Genomic DNA, 20617 nt, shown 5'->3' on the forward strand with positions numbered 1-20617 from the left:
TAGTTATCTTTCCAAATCATGAAGTCTGATCAAGACAAACATCGGAAAAAAATCTCTCTTGGGGAGCCCCACTCACACACAACCCTTCACAATCTCTCTCTTTACTGCTCCAAACCACTCTGCTTGACACCTCTGTGCCTTTGTATTCCTGGTACCTGGCATGGGGTAGGGGTGAGGAACATAGGGGTTATAATCTTCCTAAATGGAAAGATAAAATTATATTGAAGTGTTGGAAATGGTAGTGAAATAAAACACAAAGGAAACATTATAAAGTAGCTTTGAAATAGAGTGGAATGTGTGGGGGACAGGTAACCAGGCTGGATTTGCCACTCATCAGCTACTTTACCTTGAGCAAATCACTCAGCCTCTATGACCGTGTTCTCATCTGCTACACGGCAATAATGGTACCTTTCGTTGGAAAGAGCACAGTAAGTATATTGCCCAGCACAGCGTCTGCCATATAGCAGCTGTCCAAGAAACAAGGTAGCCACTCTGATGGCAGCGATGACAATAAGGTTTAGCAGATGTGCTCAGCCAGTGAGTTCAATAAAGAGTATATTTCAACGATTAAGCTCAATAAAAACTATAAGTGTATTTTACAAAGAAGTTATAAAGCAAGCAACACATCAAAGAAATTTCATCACTCTGAAACAAAACACACACACGTACACGAACCATGAGCACTTACCACTCCTGCAGCTCGTGCATATGCAGAAAACGGTTTCTATACTCTCTGGGCAGCTCAAACTGGGATGGAACAGGGAACATGGACTCATAGAAGTCCCTGAGAACAGCTTTCACGGTCTGGGCATCCTTATGATTATGGTCAATGTTGTCATTCAGGCAAACAAACTTCCTGAAAAAAGCAGAGACCAAGTGTCACTGGTTATCATAAGGATGATCCTGACCTCACAAAATAAGCAAATGTAGATTAATGTAGATTCCAAATATATTTTATGGTCTTATGTCCCAAGATGTTACATTTACCAAAATGACTCTCTGGGGCAGCAATGTGCTATAAAACTTTTCTTTGGATATTCCTCACCTATAAAACAGAACTAAGAAAGATAATCTTGAGAGGGGCCTTCTAACTTTGGAATAAATTAATGACTTCCATCTAGCATGTCCTCAATTAAGTGTTCGATAAGTGTAGTTTACTAACTGGGTCATTTTGTTAGCAACCAGAGAAAAAAATGAGTGAGTACCTAAAGCCAAATTCTCTGAACTGAAAATATGTAGATAATTCAGATAGCCTTGTAGCTACAGATCATAGTTTGATGATTTCTTAATATGTCTCCAACCAAGCTGGAAGATGCTAGAACTCTGGCAAAAAGCAGATTACAGTGGTGCTTCCCTACTGTTTTGCCTTTAAGGCAAAAGTCACTAAACTGAGGGTCTATTACAACAGTAAGTAAGGATATCACTGCTTTTGGAGTACACTTGCTAAAACCACACACCAAAAACCAAAAAACCCCAGCGAACTCAAATCTAATAAAGATCTCAGATCCAACTACCAATTTACAGGACATACAGAAATATAGCTGCATGTTAAGTGGGATACAATCAGAGAAGTCCAATGTGTAGGAAATCTATATGTATGTGTATACACACATATATAATATACACCTATAGATTTCTTCATATAGACACACACAACACAAATTATATGATTTAAAAAAGAGATTGAGGGGAGACCTATAGACTTAATTGCAATGAATTTACTTAATACCATTTCAAACATACAAACTTAAAAACCACATAAATGCTTTATAAAAGGCAATAAGAGAAATGCATAAACTGACCAGATAGTTTATTAGACTAAGAAATAAATAACAGTATTCTGGTTATTTTAAAAGAATCCTTATAATTTACAGAAATTTATTAAAAGATTTACAGATAAAATGACACAAAGTCTGAGACTGACATAAAAATCATTAGGAAGTGATGAAGGAGCAAGGAAGTGGTGAAGGAAGTGGTGTTTAGAAGAAACAAGACCAACTATAAATTGCTTACTAAAAGTAGGTGATGAGTATGTGAAAGTTCAGTATCCTATCTATTCTCTAAACTTGGGGACTACTTTAAATTAAAGGATACTAGAGATATGTCGATCAAATACAATGTACAAGCCTTGACTGGATTCTAGATTAGAAACAACAGCTATAAAAAACATTTGGAGGCAACCAAGGAAATCTGAATATAGGTCATTAGGTAGTATTATTCAGTCAATGTTAAACTTCTTAGATATGGGTTAATAGTGTTATGGTATAAAGGAGACTGATTTTGTTTTAAAAGGCTAAAATAATCAGGGCTAAAATATCTGCATGTCTGCAAGTAATTTTCAAATGGTTCAGAAAAAAACAGATTAAAGCAGAATGTGTGTGTGTGTGTGTGTGTGTGTGTAAACAGATAGGAGATCAGCAAACATGACAAATGACTGATAATTTTAAAATTTGGATGAAATATTTATGGGGTTTATTGTACTATTTAATTTTTTATCTTCAAAAGTTTTCAAAAACTTGGAAAAATTAATGAAAGTATATGAATGAGATACAAGGTGGCTAAAGCAGACCCAACAAATAACTTCTCCTTTGAAAGGGAACTTGCATTTTGCTTAGTACTTCACTAAGTAAGCTCACTTAAAAAGAGGCGACCCCACCCCAAACCAGCAGAAGCTTCTGACTAGTTAAGTGAATCCCTCCCCTTCGCAGTGACTGGGGTAGGAATGGAGGGACAACATGTGACACACAGCAAGGGGTGATGTCTTACTGCCTCAGAACAGGGCTACACCTGCAGGGACATGCAGAAGTGCTGTGGCTGCCCCACCCCCCCATCCCCTGCCCTGGTCCAGCCTGAGGATGAAGCCAACACAAGCAGAGATGAAGAGGTCAGAGGAAAAAGCAAAGCCTGGCCCCTGCCTATCCCAGACTCCCTGTTAATGAGGAAAACTTGTCCTTCAAGTTTGAGTGAGTCAGAAGACTGATTTTCCACTCTTGACTTAACATAAGCCCCCATAAAAGTAAAACAAAACACCTAAGAGTTAAAAATGATAACATCTGTTTGGGGTCACAGGAAGTACAGTATCTGGGCCTGGCAGACACTGCCAGTGAAGCCTGCTTGCCATGTGTATTTTTACTAAAACTTTGTCCCTTTAAGCAACAAGGAGGTCTATGAATACTCTCATCCAACAACCTCAAACCGGCACAAAGACAGAAAAGTATGGGGTACAACTAAAAACTGTAAACTCTCACACAGTATACAGACCAGTAATGACTGAGAGAGCACTCAACAGAGTGGGGGGGGGGGGGCAAAAGCACAGATTGAAGATGAACTTAAATTATTTATAAAAATTAGAACAGGGCATTCCAGGCAGAGGGAACAGCACGTACAGAGAGCTACAGGTTGGGTGATTAATTATTGTGGCTTATAGTTTGTTTGGTTTCTGAGAAATATTTGTCATTTGTGGGAAATAAGCTATTTTACTGGATAATCTTTAATGCTTATTTACTAAATAAGCATTAAAGATATTTTCATTTTTTCTCAAAATTCTAATTTCTGCTTACCCAAACAAGAATGAGATTTGTAGAAAAACTACTATGGCTTAAAATATCTAGAAATTTTACATCTCTGATCATTTATAATTAAAGTCGTAATTTAAATGAGGTGAAACTGAAGACTTCTAAAAGCATTGAAAAGACTCAGATAAAATGTTTGTTTTTATTTTTTATTTTTTAAAATGTTTATTTTTATACCATCAAAGTCTTTTTGTGCAGGAAACTGATAAAATACATATTTCCCACTGAAGTTCAAAACTCAGAAATGCATATTTAACCCATTCCATCAAACTATCTAAGGCAACTAACTATTAAGGGGCCAGGCTGGATTTTCAAGGCTACATAAACCAGAACACTTTAGCCAACCCCAAAGAATGACTGCAATTTACTGGATTGATTTTCACACCTATGGCAGCACATCTTTTGTTCACAGAAACTCTGAATTGCAAAGATAAGTCTAACCACCAAACAACGTCTCTGGAAGGACCTTCTTAGAAATGCTCTGTCTGGCCTTACCACCCCCATGATATGGCCCGCCCCCCAGCCTCACTGCACAGCTCCCGTCACTGGACTCCTAGAAGTCTGTGCTAGTCCCTGTGAATGGGGGAGCCTTATCTCACCTTGCAACTCTGTTACTCCAAAAGCTACCTCCACCATCAGGCATTTCCACCTGCTCTGGACAGAATTAAGTTACTCTCCTCTCTCTGGTGCTGCTGCTATTTTTTCATGTTCATCTACATGAATAAGGATAATTTTTAAAGGTATGGGAATTCTCTGTACTTTCTCAATTGTGCTGAACCGAAAAGTATTCTAAAAAATAAAGTTTATTTGTCATTCTCTGATTGGCTTATTTGACTTAGCATAATACCCTCCACATCCAAACATGCTGTGGCAAAAGGTAAAATTTCCATTTTTTAAAAATATTTTATTTGTTTATTTTTAGAGAGAGAAGGAGGGAAGAAAAAAGAGATGGAGAGAAACATCAATGTGTGGTTGCTTCTTGCACGCCCTACCAGGGACCTGGCCCACAACCCAGGCATGTGCCCTGACTGGGAATTAAACCAGAGACTCAATCCATTGAGCCACACCAGCCAGGGCAGATTTTCTTCTTTTTTTCCTACAGCTGAGTACTATTCTATTGTGTAAATGTATCATAGTTTTTTTTATCCACTTATCTAATGACGGCCACAAATGTTGGCTAATTGTAACTAGTGCTGCAATAAATATAGGGGAGCACTGGTTCTTGTGATTTAGTGTTTTGGGTTTCTTTGGAAATATATTACCAGAAGTAGAATCACTGGGTTATAAGGCAAGAACAAACTAAAAGCTGTCAGAGGGCAGGGAAGTTGGGGGGCTGGATGAGATAGGTGGAGGCACTAAAGAAAAACAAAACAAAACAAAACAAAACAAAAAACAAACAAAAACCTCCCCTTAGACCCAGATAACAGTATGTTGATGTCCAGAAGGAAAGAAGGTGGGACAGGTAGAAAAAGGCAAAGAAGCGGTAAATGGTGATAGAAGAAGACTAGACTTTGGGTGGTGAACACACAATATAAAGATGATATATCTATCATAGAATTATATACTTGAAACCTATATAATTTTATTAACCAATGTAACCCCAATACATTCAATAATATATAAAAAATAAAACATGACAAAAAGTTTATTAACTAAACTAAAACATGACAAAAAGTTTATTAATTAAAAAAAAAAGCAGTACCTGGGGTTTTTCCTTATATCATCCAATTGGCCAACCACATGAGAAACATTGGTACGAATCATTTTAAAAGCAATTTCTTCTTCTCCCATGATTTCAAACCTAATTATCAAACATATTTAAAGCGTGTAAATATTTTATGTGGTTATGCCAAACAGATTTTCAGTAAGAAACACATTTTATGGAACTTGAACAGACTCAGCCTCCTTGGAATGAGTTAATCTTCCAATATTATGAAAGAAAACAATGTCACATAAATTTTAAAAGAATGCTTAATAAACTACTGTAAAGCTATGAGAATGCCAGACTCTTATATTAATTATTCTTAAACTAAACAGAGAGGAAATTGTGTATCTACTTACCTATATTTGTTTTTGTCCTTATACGCCTTGTGGATTTTATCAGTTACTGGTTTACAGTTGGTTACTAGACTTTTAGTGACGGGTGGCTGTGAGCAAAGACAGACATTACAACAGGGCCAAGACTGTGTTAGGCAAGTAAAGCATTCAGCCTGGGTGCAGAATTTAAGAGGGAACCAAAGACTCAGCGATCAAGAGTATTCAAATTGGCATACTATGGCCTGCCGGCTAACTGCCTGTTTTTGTGAATAAAGTTTTAATTGGCACATATCTGCATACGAACCCCTGCCATATGCTAAACTAACCAACGCCCGACTGAAAATTCCTGTAGTTTGTCTACCTGTTCCAACAGCCCCTGGGCTGACCTGTCTCACCAAGAGCTGCTGCTGCTCGTCACACTGTGTCTCCTCACAAGCAAGCCTTCGTGGGCTCTCTGAGAATAGGGGTGAGGAACACAGTCCCCGGCCTGCACAACGATTGCTAAATGAACGGATTCCTTCTTTCAGGAACTGTCTTATTAATTTACAAATGGCTTATCTGTAGTTAAGTATAAATTACTTACATATGACTTGAACATTTTAAAGTTGGTAAAAATCTTTTTTTTAAATTTAATTCTTGTTCAAGTACAGTTTTCTGTCTTATATTCCCAGCCCTGCACCCACCCCTCCCGCAGTGCTCCCCACCTGGTAAAATGTTTTTTAAATAGCATTTTATTCTGATTATGAAACCAAAACTCTTCATTATAGAAAATACCAGTATGAAAAAAGGAAATTGAAACCCACATATAATTTGATCTTTTGTCATTTATATTACTTTTTGCAGTGTGTTTTATGCGTGCATGTGCGACGGTATTTGGGAGTTTTCCATAGTTCAAATCATACTCTGTATATGGTACTGCCTATTTTCCCCCACCTAATTTTATCTTATAAACATTTTTCCATATAGCAGTAAATATTAATTGTAAGCATCACATTAATGGCTATATTATATCCTTCTCCCATCAATTCTAAATGTACATTTTTCCCCACTTCTCTGAAACTGAGAAGCATCTGACAATCAAATCTTATAATCATTTCAACTAAGTGGCAAACTGTGTGCAAATCATCCACACCCCCTACTGGTCAGATTTCGTAAGTGCCGGCATCAAAGCAATTTAGCTTGGATGAAAGATGGTATCCGATGCGATCAATATCTCCTTGGTTAATGTTTAACCTTTGGACAGTTTTCCCAAGCTAATGAGAATACTTCAGGGTTATATTCTGCCATCCTTAGTAAATAGGAGTGTGCTTACCAAATATAAGCAACTAATCCCAATATGAGTTTACAATCCATTACTTAAGAAAAAAGATATTCTAAAGCAAGATATAAACTATTCTGGATTATCTGTGCTACTTCTTTCCACCAAAGTAGCATAGAGCCTATACACATAGAGCCTGATTATACTTTGTGAAATGCCATACAGAAATGGTGTAAATAGCACCCGGTAAAGACATACTTGAACCGATGCCACTTACCAAATTGGGGTCATAGTAAGCTTCCTGAGTTGGTGGAATGTTGCTGAGCTGAGTGACATTAGCAGGAAGCATTTTGGAGCAATTTATTAACATGTGCTCCAGACCTGTTAAATCCTAACAAAGCAAAAGGATAAACCTTCTAAGTACATTATAAGTAATGATTGTGGCTTTACAAATAAAAACTACATAGAAGTCTCCAAAATGCGTTTCAGTGTTATCTTCAAAGAGAGTCTGACTATACGATTAGATAAAAATACCCCCTAAAGAGCAGAATGACACAATGTGAATACAAGTATCTCATCTTTGTTTCAAAGCAGATCTTCCTGGACTGTGAGGCACCCTTTTATACAAGACGGTCCAGGGGATCGATCACCAGATGAGACGGCCCGCAGTTAGAGTCATCCTGCCCTCCCCGTCAGCGAGTTTCCCACTCCTGGGACTAAGTAGGAGCGCCATGGCAGAGGGGACGGCGGCACCGCGAGCCTGGCTGAGATGTGTGGTCGGCCACCCCTGAGTGAACTCGTCACAAGAACCTGATGTGCAGATATGGTCTGGCTCTTCTCCAGACAACACAGTAACAATCCCCACTGCAAGCCTAAAAGACGTAATCTCAGGAAATGTGAACTTCAAATTTGGTTTTCATTCTGGCACAAAAATAATACTGGTTGTGAACACCGTCATTAACAATCAAGAGTCCTTTTATCTGCACTACACTGAAACATGTAGGAGGAAAAAGAGTACGTATCCAAATTGAAAGTTTCATTAAAATGTGGGGTCAAGTTTAGGGGAAAAGAATAAAGCACCTGCAAACTTAAAGGCAGGTCATGAATCCTGGTAGCTAGTGTCCGGATTTCTCTGTCAGACAGGACACCAGACTGGTCAGTATCGACTTCGTCAAACACTTGAGATATATTCAGTGGCTGAACTGCACTCATGAGGTAATAAAAATAAGAGAAGGCAAACTGCATATCCTCAGAGTGGCGCACTTTGTGAAATGACGTCTTGTCAAATTCTTCAGGGAACCTGCGCAAATATAACATATAATGAGCTCGTGATGTTTAAAACATATACAGCACCTGACGTTTGCAGAGTTAGCATCTTTTTTTCCTTTCCACCTCAGAAGACACCTTCAGCATGCTAGTCATCAAATATTAGAGCCGTAAGTTTAGCACAGCAAAGGTGTAAACTTCAGGCAGCCGTGGCTCTGAGCGCATGCACGCAACCCAGACACGAGCCCAGACTTACATGTCTTGCAATTCTTGCATAACTATTCGGTCGATCATATGAGGCATGTGGGCAGGGACTTTCCTAGATGTGAACCCGAACTTGCTGTTTAGAATTTTGTTTACATATCGGAGGGAGTCTGCAAATGTATCTTTCAGTTGCCTGCCAGTATGTTTGCTGTCAGTAAAGTAGGCCAATTGGGTTTTCAATGACTCTTCTTCCTGAAAAGAGAATTGCACATGACACAGCATTACGTGTAGTATACAGGCATACTCTGGTTAACGAGAGGCAAAGGTGCCATTTTACATAATGTAATAACTAGTCACTGATGGTCCTTGACAGGCAGATAAAATAGGACCCTAAGGGCAGGACAAAACTAGACTTCAGTGCAACACTGGCTCGAGAGGAACAGCTGTGTGGTGAAAGTCTATTTATAGGGTATTCTTCAAGGGCTAGTCATTGCCCAGGAGATTTCCTAGCCAATTCAATACAACATTTAGAAACTTTATCTACAGTTAAATTTGACAGTCCTCTTGATATGAAGTTATTTCTGCTGGTGACTTCAAGGCAGCAAGTACTTGAGTTTTGAACACAAGGATGAGAATACAAAACTGGTTTCACCATATAATCAGGTCAGTATCATAAAATGTAAAGAACTTCATCAGAACCAGTCAGAAGAAAAACTGAATGAACGAATGGGCAGAGAATGTGAACACACTTCACAGAAGTGAAAATATTTTTGCTTCTCAAACAGATAAAAATGGGAAGAGATTGGTTAGCCTGTAGAGAAACAAGCAGTCTTCCACATTGTTTGTAGAAATAGGAAGAGGGGCAACATTCTAGCAGGGTGTCCAACCTCTTGGTGTCTCTGGGCCACACTGGAAGAAGAAGAGTTGTCTTGGGCCACTCATTACACAGACACTAATGAAAGCTTGTGAGCAAGAAAAGGTTTTAAGTGAATTTATGATTTTGTGTTGGGCCATATGCAGCCCGTGGGCCGCGGGTTGGACAGCCCTGTATCTAGTGGACACGTTTAAATTTTTGTACACCTGACCCTTTAAGCTACCAATTCTACCTAGAGAAGTAATAACTTCCTCAAGAGTAAGTTACATGTACAAAAATATTTACTGTAGCATTATTGGCACTTGGCAAAACACTGGAAATAACTTGCAACTGTTAAAGAAGGACAGTGACACTGACTCGGGCATTTTGCCTGCACACCAGGAGATCATAAGGCAACTGCAGGGCAGTGTGAGTCTGGCGTAATTCCACTGCTGCCAAAACAGAAACTGCATCGTTTCTGTGTTTGCATAATCTGTACAAAAACACCAAAAGGACATCAACCACACTACAACAGTAACGATCTCAAGTAGGGCAATTAGGAAGGAGGAGGGAGACTTTTCTCTCTCACTGTATCGTGTTTGCATGGCGTACAATTTTTGCCACCAGCCTACAGTGCTCTTGTAATTTAAAAAAGGGGGCAGTGAGGAAAGAAATCTAGACGAGAACGCTGCAGTCACTCAACAACTAGTCAATGCCTCCTGCAGCAGGTACAAGGTACTTCCCGAAGACAAGGACAGGGGTGAGCCATAGCTCCCCTCTCCATCCACTTTCTTCTGGCCTGACATGCACTCGTGGGGGTGCTTTGTTCACGATCCAGCCTAGACCACGGGGTGATTCTTGGTCTACCAACTCTCACTTACCCTTCAAAGGTCAGCTCACAGGGTACTTCCTCAAGGACGCCTTTCCTGATGCTTCTATGCAAAGTTACAGAATTTTCCCTTTGGACTCCTTACCTGTTACACCTCAACAGAGACACTTGTCCCACAGCCACATATTTGCCCATGAATCTGTCTCCCAACTTGCTCTTTGAGCCTCCACTAGCAGCAACTGATCTAATCATCTTGCCTTCCCCAGCAATATGTAGAGTGACAGCACTCAGGAGACGTACAAATGCCACCCCAGCCCCGTGGCGGCCATGGTACAGGAGGGAGAGCCTGCCAGCCTAGAGGCTTGGCTCACGCCGACTTGCTGTTGTGAAGCTAGGGAAGCAAATGAACTTCTCTATCCCTTGGTTTGGTCATCGGTGCAGCTGGAAAAATGTCAGATCTGACTTGTACCATGTACACAAAAGCATTTCTTGAAATCTTACTTGAGATAAGTCCCTAGCTGAATCCCATGCTCATTCACTCTGAGGCTGTTCTCTAAGTTGTAACATGGGGATAAATGATAGTAGAGACCATTATAAACTCTTTTTATTGTAAGATCCATTGAGAAAATGAAATGAAACCTTGTAAGAAAAGCTTTTAACTCATTGACTGGCACAGGGGAAGTGCTAAATAAATGGGAGCTATTACTGTATTATTATCACTTACAAGGCTATTCATCCTTCCTGGGCATGAGAAGGAATACGGCTGGGTGTAACTTACCTCAAGGAGATCCTGAAAATACTTTTTCTTCTCCCATGGCAAAAACCCCAGGTAACTGTCCGTGTACTGCTGCAACTTTCTTCCAGGTAATACTTCATTACCACGTAAGTGATTTTTGGCACTGTCCTCCATTCGGTTTTTCTCTGGTTCTTTCCCCATGACTGCCTTTTCTCTCGGCGCGTGTCTTTCCAGAGGAACAGTCAGAGAAGAGAGCTTTTCTTTTGACACACTCCTGCCTCCTCCTCTGTGGGTCCGAGTTACAGATCCAAACCTAGCTCTGGTTTCTGTGTCCAGGGGTGGAGTCTGACGCTGGTAGTGGCCATTGCCTCTTACTGTCCCTGCAGGGAAAGTGAACCCCCGTAATCTTTCAGATGCTCCTAAGCTGTTCGGCACGATGCTTTTGTGAAGCTCTTTTACCTGTGGGGCCTCCAAATTCTCATTTCTTTCATCTGTTAGGATAGCTTGGTTCATTTTTACTTCGGCATCCTGTGGGTTTACCAGAAACGACGTCAGCAAGGCTGACTTGGACAGGTTGTACCCTTTCATAGTGATGTCTCCGCGTTCTAGTTGCAAATCCAAGTTCTTGAGATGCAACTGGGCCTCTTTGGGAAGGAGTGAAATATTTACCAGGGGAATTTCCACCCCCTCTTGAGGTCTCCCTGTTGCATTAACATCACGTCTCTTAACCTTTGGGGAGCGTTTTTCTTCGGGAATATCCTCAAATGGGATTTCCACCTCTGGAAGTGGCGTGGCGGGGCTAACCAAAGCCTGGTAGGACCTCTGGGTGGTAGAATTCAGTTTTGGTTCCTCCCTTGTGTCCACCTCGACTGCTATCTGGATTTTGAACTCTTTGTCGTTTTTACCTTGAAGCGTGAGGTTGAAATGTATCGTGGTTGCATTCCTCCCACTGTGCATGATGAGGTGGATGGTTTTCCACTTATTGGCTATGGAGGCGTGTCGGATTACCGGGTTGTCACTATAGGCGCCTTCGATTCCCCTTTTGGCTATTTCTGCGAAGCTGAAATAAGGCAGGCATTCACCTTTCGGGATGACATAGTGAGTCTGGTTTGGGAGAAGAGTCACTTTATATAATTCATGAAAATGATCTAGCGGGAAAAAAGACAAAACAGGACTTTAAAAAAACTAGCCACTTGCCCCTCTTTTCCTTCAATTCTTCGGGTTTGAGTCTTCACTTTTTAACAGGGACTTTAAATGGACTTCAAAGGAACCAGAAATTCTACATAAGAACTACCGGTGTGGGGCCGCTTGGACTATCTGAGGCCACCGCTGTCGCCAACATGGAACGCTTGGTGCTGAGTCTGACTCACTACCAAGATATGGCAGGATGTCTGACCGCAAATTCCAATAATCGACTTCCATCATTTTGTCCATTTCTGGCAAAATGACCTCTGTTAATAAGCTATCAACAAACTCCACTATTCAAACTGTCCTTATTTAATAAATTATTGGTTTTATTATTTTTAAATTAACCCATCATCTCTCATCTTTTCAACTAAGGTAAATCAGCTTAGTAAAAAAAAAAAATCAGACTGGAGTTGTAAGGGAAAAGATGCAGCTTTAGTATTTACTGTTTCATAGAGGTCTGTGTCCTTCTCTTACTTTTAACTTCCAACTAGTTTGGACGCGCGGCTGGGAAAGGGATACACAGAGAATAATTACTTTAAATAAAAACGATGAGCCTAAAACCCTCTCTACTGACCAAGGATTTTTATCCCCTTAATATACTTTTATGACAATAAATATACCTTGCCCACAGTCACCAGCATCAAACCCACAGGACAAGACATTGCAGGCTTGGTCACAGAACTTGTCAGCGAGCCAGGAGTTGGCGCACCCTTGGTTACAGTACGAGACACTGTTGATCCCTCCTCCGAACTGCCAGGGCTGCCCAGCTCCAATGCTGCCGGCTCCCCCGCCTCCCGCACCATAGCGACTCCCTCCGCTGTTGCCTGTAGAGGGAGAAGGACAACAGAACCTTGCTGTGCTCATCCGCTAGAAAACAAAACAAAGACAGCTCCTTATTTCTTCACAGTTGTTTTCAAGACTGATGCATGAGTTTCAGTCAGAAAGGGTCCTGTTCCTTCGTAGAACAGTTCATGCAGCTTGAGGAGAAAATAAACTGACAAGGGGATGTCACCAGACAACAGGCTGGGCACTTACTGGCTGTGCAACCTAGAGGGGTGGGCCTCAAACTTTCTCAAGGAGGTGCATGTGGATGGGGATGGGGATGGAGGAACGGGGAGAGATTATTCCAAACACTGTCACGGTCAGAACGGCCACTCGTCCTCATACGGGGGCCAATTTCACTATCCAGTGTGAATGGCCTATTAGGGCTGAGTTCTCTGGACCACACAGATCCACCCTGCACGTCTGTGCTCTCTCCCTGCAGCTGCTTGTGCTTTTCAAAAGTGCCCCTGGCAGGTCTGAGTGAAACACAACTCCAAGTTTTCTTTCCTCCAACACTTGTCCAAATCTGTTTCCTCATATGGAACATGGCGATGTGATCTGTGCATACACTCTCTCTTTCTTAGGTGATGAAGAAATTAAGATGGATAATGGATGTTCCAGAAATTTAAATTCTTTTTAAATGGAAAGGCAACAAATAAAAGTAAAAATCTTGTTATCAGCAAGTCCAAACATAAGCACGTAAGAGCAAGAAAAGGGATGCTGAGAAGACATGTATTTCTTTCGTGTCTCCGTCACTCACTGACCTTACCAGCATTTGCTGCTGTGAGCTCCCATAAAAACTAGTTACAGCTGTTCTTGCTCTTGAACTTACATAACTAAAGGTAGCCCTGCTTTTCCTATTTTCAAGTGCAGGGCCAGTGTGCGAAAATGCCCTCAACGATGGATAATATGAATAAACTGGGCCAGCAAGGGCAATACCATCATCTCCAAAGAGTCTATGGATTACCGATTATTTTAATACACAAAAACATTGAATTCACTGGACACGTTCGATAATGATCAGCAATGAAAAACTTCCATAAACAGAAGCAAATTATGTCTGAACACGGCCTCACCAGAGCAGTCACCACCATCCCAGTCACAGGCTGAATTGTTACAAGCCTTGTCACAATAGCCGTCCTTAATCCAGGAGCCCGGGCAGCCCTCGGCACAGTTCGGCACGGGCCACGTCAGGTAAACCTATGAGAAAACCAGGGAGAATAGAAAATGGGTTCTGATGCTTTTTCCTCTCAAATCAGAATTCCTTAAAAAAAAAATCGAGTCTCTAGAAAAGGTTAGTATTTTCTACAGGCCGACGGCATTCATGTGCCATACTTCGCCTTAAGTTCTGCTTTCTCGATAATTCTTACTGAGCACGTCTCCCCTGTTCATTACTCAAGGAAAGGAGGCCAGGGCTCAGTTTGTGGATTAGTTTCTCACACCGTGGTTTTACAATATACTCTGAATGAAAGGCCAACACGTCAGACTTAAATGGGAGCACAAACACATGTCAAAGTGGTAGAAAGTATACCACACGACTCACTACTTTTCTGTGACAACTGCCATTAACTGCTGAGTGTATTTGTGTATGATCTCGTATCGTGGCTGGAAAAAAACAGCAGATGAACTCGAAATGTCCTTCTCTATAAGCACGAGGTTCTGTGACAAGTTAACCAGCCTGGCAATCTGAGCTCACGTCCTTTCACGATGAGCTGTATGGTACATGGTGACTTTTTAAATTAAAATAATTTTTAAAACTTTGCTATTTCAAGTCTGCATGCCTTTAGACATTCCATCTATTTGGAATCTAACTTCTACTTGTTCTTCAAAGTTCGTCTCAATTCAGACAAACAGGGAATTCTTCCCTATCTCTGTCTGATTTCAACCTCATGGGCTCCCCCTGCTCAGCACCCACAGCACACCTGCCGGCAAGGAAATCACTGTACAGGTCACTGATTTTGTGTGTCTCCCCTGTCAAGCCAAAGCTCAACTCTGCAGCACTACAAGCTAACACAGGGGAGACCACAGAACAGGGGCCCAGGGCAATGAGCACACTGGGATGGCATAAACAGCAGCAGAAAAAGGAGCTTTGTGCAGTGAGCACTTGTAGTGGTTCCATCACGGAGTTCTATCACAAGCTTACGGCGGTAAGTCTCCAGTTTATCAATGAATCTCTCTAACAGAGATTCCTACTCCCCGCAGCAGGCACACAGAAAACACAAAGGGTCGGGACATTGCCCAGGACCGTCCTGAATAGATGGCTCCTGGGTCTGTGCTCATAGCTTCTCCCTCCTGCCCCCCAAAGCCAGAGTGAGACCAGGTTTGATAAGATTTCATCCACGTCTTTGAGCTGAAAGTTGAGCTACCTTTCTATGTCAGTCACTTTGCTGACACTGTAACCATGATTTTGTGTTTCATTGTGATTTTGTTTTTTTCTGCTATTGTTGTAGAAAATTTATTAATTTTAATCTTTACCCAAGAACATGTTTATTAACTTCATGTATTTTTTTATCCCTCACCTGAGGACATTTTTTCCATTGCTTTTAGAAAGAGAGGAAGGGAGAAACAACAATGAGAGAAACATTGATTGGTTGCCTTCCATATGCGCCTGGACAGGGGGTTGAACATGCAACCTAGGCACGTGACCTGACTGGAAATTGAACCTGCAACCTTTTGGTTACAAGACAGCACTCCAACCAACTGAGCCATACGGGTGAGGGAAATGCTCATTAATTTTCGGAAGAGGGTAAGGGAGGGAGAGAAACATTCATGTAAATGAGAAACATTAATCAGTTTGTGTGCCCTCTTGTATGTGCCCTGGACTGAACCTACAACCCAAGCATGTGTCCTGACCAGGAATCAAACCCATGACCTTTCAGATTATGGGACGATGCTCCAACCAACTGAGCCACACTAGGCAGGGTGTAGCAGAAAATTTAGAAGGTCAGGGAAAAGAAAGGGGGTTCTGGGTGTCTGAGAATATAAGCAAGTGAAAAACTATTAGGAAGTACTTTTCTCTCTCCCAAATTGTAACTCCCCTGAGCTTAGCACTCAGAAACACTTATTTGATCAAATCTGAATATAGTAGTATATATACCGATTCCTGATTTCTCACTGTGATAAGTTCCAAGGGACTTGCAATCCAGGCATCCCTTCCTCTTGGCTACTCACCTTCTGACCTTTGGAGTGACTGTAAAAATCATCTGGCCAAACGTCCTTCCCAAACATGACATCGTCGTTCAGGTAAATGAACTTCTGGGACAGCCCCCTGATGCGATGGATGTGGCTTTCAATGGCCGGCGAACTGAAGGTGGGCAAGTGGCTCAAGTTCTGGAAAACATCCTTTTAACCAAAACACAAACACATACACAAACAAATACACAAGAGAGAAAGAGGGGGGATAAGTGTTTTTTCTTTCATTTTTGTTTTTGGAAGGAAGGAAGGAAGGCAAATGGAAGAATTAAAGGGAGGTGGAAATGGAGGTAAGGAGGGTGAAAGGAATGAAATTAGAAAAAAATAAAAGAACAAGTGAAAGACAGAAAAAAAAAAACCCAGAGCCTCATGTTGTATGTAAGTCATGTACCTGGTGTGTTACTATGGTTACTCGAGGATTATCAAGGTTCAGCCAGGACGGAATCTGCCCATTGGTGACAATGAAAATATTCCGAACCCATGGCGCATGCCTCTCAATAGATCTCAGTGAGTATCTCAGCTCTTCATTATCTTCAAAACGGCTGGCAGACACATCTTCATCCTGCTTAGACTGAGAAAAACATTTGGTGCATGAAGACGCAAAATGCCCCTTCAGTCACGCCTCCTCCTCCATCTCTCCCTCTGCCCTCTCAGTTCTCAGGGTGCTCTGGTCCACTTCTAAAGAGCTAATCTTATAAGCCAGAGAAAGACAAGTACCATATGATTTCACTCATATGTGGAATCTAATGAATGAAATGAACTATCAAGCAAAACAGAGACAAACCCATTAACAGAGAGCAGGCTGACAGCTGTCAGAGGTATGGTGGAGAGGGCTTGAGGGAAGAGAGATTGGAAAAAAAAGAGAGAAAAAAAACTCATGGATATAGAGAGCAGTATGCAAATTGCCTGGGGAAGGGGTGGAGGAAGGAGAGGAGAGTATAGGAAGGATACGGTAAATCATGATGAAAGGAGACTTAGGGTGATAAACACACAGTACAGTTCAGATGATGGGTACGTTATGAACCTGTGCACCTGAAACCTGTATAATTTTGTGAGTCACTATCACCCCAATAAATTCAAGAAGAAAAGGGGAAAAAAGACCTGGTCTTACTTTAAAAAAAAAAATTATTTATTTATCTTTAGAGGGGAAGGGAAGGAGAGAGGAAGAGAAACATCAATGTATGGTTGCTTCTCATGCATCCCCTGCTGGGAACTGGCCCCTGCCAGGAACTGGCCTGCAACCCAGGCTTGTGCCGTGACTGGGAATCGAACTGCAATCATCTGGTTCGCAGGCCTGTGCTCAATCCATTGAGCTACACCAGCCAGGTAAGACCTGGTCTTACTTTTAAACATTATGAAAATTGCGAAAGACTCAGCNGGAAGAGAAACATCAATGTATGGTTGCTTCTCATGCATCCCCTGCTGGGAACTGGCCCCTGCCAGGAACTGGCCTGCAACCCAGGCTTGTGCCGTGACTGGGAATCGAACCGCAATCATCTGGTTCGCAGGCCTGTGCTCAATCCATTGAGCTACACCAGCCAGGTAAGACCTGGTCTTACTTTTAAACATTATGAAAATTGCGAAAGACTCAGCACAGTTACAGCAGCACAAATACACAGCATTTCTTTGACACACGTTTTAGAAAACGTTCTTGGATCTGATTCTAGGTCACTTCAGTTAATATTAACCGATAGCAATGACTAGAAAATTAGAAAAGTTCTGATCAAGTCCTCTTCCTTCTTCGAACACAGTGAAGTGCTTTATAAATCTCTAGCAACCTGAACAGGTTCAGGTTTTAAAAGAATCCCTTACCTGGCTGATGGCACTCAGATCCCATAACAAATACGCGGGACTTATGGTCAGTTCTTTTCCATCAATGGTCATGTTCTTCTTGGTCTGCTTACTCAGCTCTTGGAAATCTCTGGGGTTGTTCAACTTCAGAAGTGCTACACTGGCCTCTGAGTGCAGCTGCAACTGTAAGATAACAACAGGGTCACTGGCCGAAAAACAGCCCTAAAGAAGAGACACCTTGAAATTCCCAGTCTGACCTTTAAATTTTAAATATATATAAATGACACAGACTATACATGCATATATTATATATAGCATACATCTAAATATACATTGTAAATAAAGATGAAAAGTTTCATGCACATACCCACACACAGAGCAAGCCAATACCACCAAAAAAAGGAAACCTAAACAGGACACTTTTCCCAAATGAATGGAACAAAGCAGGAACTAAAAACAAGGAGTGCGGGGCTATGGCACGCAGGACATCCCTGGCCCCACCTGAAAGCTGCAGCCTGCTACTCAGTGCCGCCAGACCTCCTTAGTGTCGCATGAAATCTCCTAATTTCCTTTTTTCTTTTTTAATTAAAAAAAAAAAAAAAGTAATCCCTGGCTGGTGTGGCTCAGTGGATTGAGTTCCGGCCTGCAAACCACAGGACTGCCGGTTTGATTACCGGTCAGGGCACATACCTGGGTTGGGGGCCAGGTCCCCAGTAGGGGGCACGCAAGAGGCAACCACACATTGATGCTTCTCTCCCTCTCTCCCTCCCTTCCTTCTCTTCTCTCTAAAAATAAAAAAATCTTAAAAAACTTAATTATAGTTTACATTCAACAGAAACCTTCCAATTTTCAAAGCCGGCTCAAAGTTTTGATTGTCATACATTAAAAAAAAAAGACATCTGGTCACCGGTTTGTGAGCTGTGTTTAGAATATTGCCAGTCTGCTGACAACGGAGGAAATCCCTGCATGTAACCCCACCGGAACTGGTGGGGAGAAGGTCTGCCAGCAGGGGATCCAAATGGCCTTTATGCCCCACATCTACACAATAAGAGTCGTGGGCAGTGCTGACTGACCTGCTGCCAGACACACATTTGTGGGCAAAGCATTCGAAGTAATCATAAATATGAGCGGAAACATTATAAGCATCAACACATCTTTTAAAAATTTATTTTTAGAGAGAGGGGAAGGGAGGGATAAAGACAAGGAGAGAAACATCAATGTGTGGCTGCCTCTCACACTGGGGACCTGGCCTGCAACCTAGGCATATGCCCCGACTGGGAATCGAACCTGCGACTCTTTAGTTTGCAGGCCGGCGCTCAATCCACCGAGCCACAGCAGCCAGGGCTCAACACATTTTACAAACAGGCTTCTCTACCTCTACCCAAGTCCACACCACCCTTGATCTGTTTATGTTCTAAACCTGTATCATACCATTTCTCATGAAAAAGGCTTTCAGAACTTAAAAAGGCAGAGAGAGGACTGAAAACCACTAATCGAGGATGGCAAAACCCTCTGCTGAACTAGCTCTTCTAACACAACCCAGGGTCTTCTTTTCTAATTCATAAAACACAAGCAAACACAAAGTCTTATGGGCTCAGGCTAAGCTCTTGTTATTTGTGACACGACTATACTTAGCTCATCTTTCAAAAGGTTCCTGAGTTTATGCAGGCCTAAGAACTAAAAGTTAGAGTTTGAATTTTATTTGTATCTTTTCACCACATTACGTAAGCCATTAACTCTTTCCAGAAACAGTGTGTGGGTGCACGTGTGTGTACGTGCTGGCATGTGTACTGTCTTCCTAACTGCTGTCTTTCACCTTGGCAGTACCTGGCATATACTGAGCACTCATGGAGGGTCGACTCTTACTGGCTGCACTAGCCTGCCTCAGTGTTGGGGCAGGTGGGATGGAGGCCACGCAGGGCAAATATTCTCCTATCTGGGAACCTACGGTCTCACTACCCACTCCAAGCCTCCCCTTCCCGGTCTCTACCTTCCACTGTGGACCCCACAGCACACCTCTGAGGGACCCCTGGGGTGCATAAATCACTATTCTAGAACAAATAAATATAGTATTTCCACATTCTAATTTAACTTACAATTTTTCCTTACAATAAGGAAAATATCCTTATCTTAATCTTTTCTTACAAACTGCTTTTATTCTGGAGAACTATTTCAAAATTTCATAGACATGTGCCTAAGGTCACTACACCATAACTGGAAGAGAGATGAAAAGTAAAGAGCATAAGGGAATATCTGTTTATGAAAGATTGTCTCCTACTACAATCTACCAAGTTTTCAGTGTTGAAAAAGGTGGGGAGAAAATAACCTCTGAGAGCCACTAGGTGGCTCCCCAATCCTGGACACCTTAATGACTTTTCCGGAAAGAGACCAGAGGTGGCAAGGAACTGTGATTGTACTGAGGGCCAAAGGCTGAAGCTCTTAGTTTGGGCAACCATGGACAACTACCTCCATATATAGCTTCTTACCCAAAATTATAAGTTTACCTAAATTCTTAAAATCATAAGTTTCTCCAAGAGAGAACAACTGGACAACTGCCTAGTCCTTATGGACTCACCAGGGAGGGACATGTTAGCATGACTGAGAGGTAAGGCTGTGCTATTTTTAAGCCACTGACATTTCAGGATGTTTGTTACTGATTAGGGAAAAAACATGCCAGCTAATACAACCGAAAAACAAACAAGCTCCTTCTAGTAAAGTGACAACTCAAACCTACTAGGTCTTAATATGTGCTGGTGCTTTTCTAAAACTTAAACTAGTTCCAGAGTTACTTGTTTAATCTACTTCAGTTTTTACTTTAGGAATAAAACCAAAAGAGCCATGCTTTAAGAAAGCAGGTACATAAGACAGT

At 41.6% G+C, this 20617-nt stretch overlaps 1 protein-coding gene across 1 annotated transcript in view; it reads right to left on the reverse strand.

The window, feature by feature from the left end:
• GNPTAB (N-acetylglucosamine-1-phosphate transferase subunits alpha and beta) overlaps positions 1-20617 on the reverse strand; it is a 64553-nt gene that overhangs the window by 7992 nt on the left and 35944 nt on the right. The window contains exons 8-19 of the mRNA XM_037068036.1: positions 17770-17931; positions 16349-16528; positions 15937-16107; positions 13842-13965; positions 12564-12767; positions 10798-11903; positions 8390-8589; positions 7948-8167; positions 7145-7258; positions 5634-5719; positions 5275-5373; positions 689-856 (exon numbers count right to left, since the gene is read on the reverse strand). Of these exons, the coding sequence (XP_036923931.1) occupies positions 689-856; positions 5275-5373; positions 5634-5719; positions 7145-7258; positions 7948-8167; positions 8390-8589; positions 10798-11903; positions 12564-12767; positions 13842-13965; positions 15937-16107; positions 16349-16528; positions 17770-17931 (2834 nt within the window). The remainder of the gene's footprint in view (positions 1-688; positions 857-5274; positions 5374-5633; positions 5720-7144; positions 7259-7947; positions 8168-8389; positions 8590-10797; positions 11904-12563; positions 12768-13841; positions 13966-15936; positions 16108-16348; positions 16529-17769; positions 17932-20617) is intronic.

The sequence above is a fragment of the Sturnira hondurensis genome, unplaced genomic scaffold, assembly GCF_014824575.4.
Source record: "Sturnira hondurensis isolate 20B ecotype Veracruz unplaced genomic scaffold, ASM1482457v3 Scaffold0017436, whole genome shotgun sequence".
Classification (NCBI taxonomy): Eukaryota; Metazoa; Chordata; class Mammalia; order Chiroptera; family Phyllostomidae; genus Sturnira; species Sturnira hondurensis.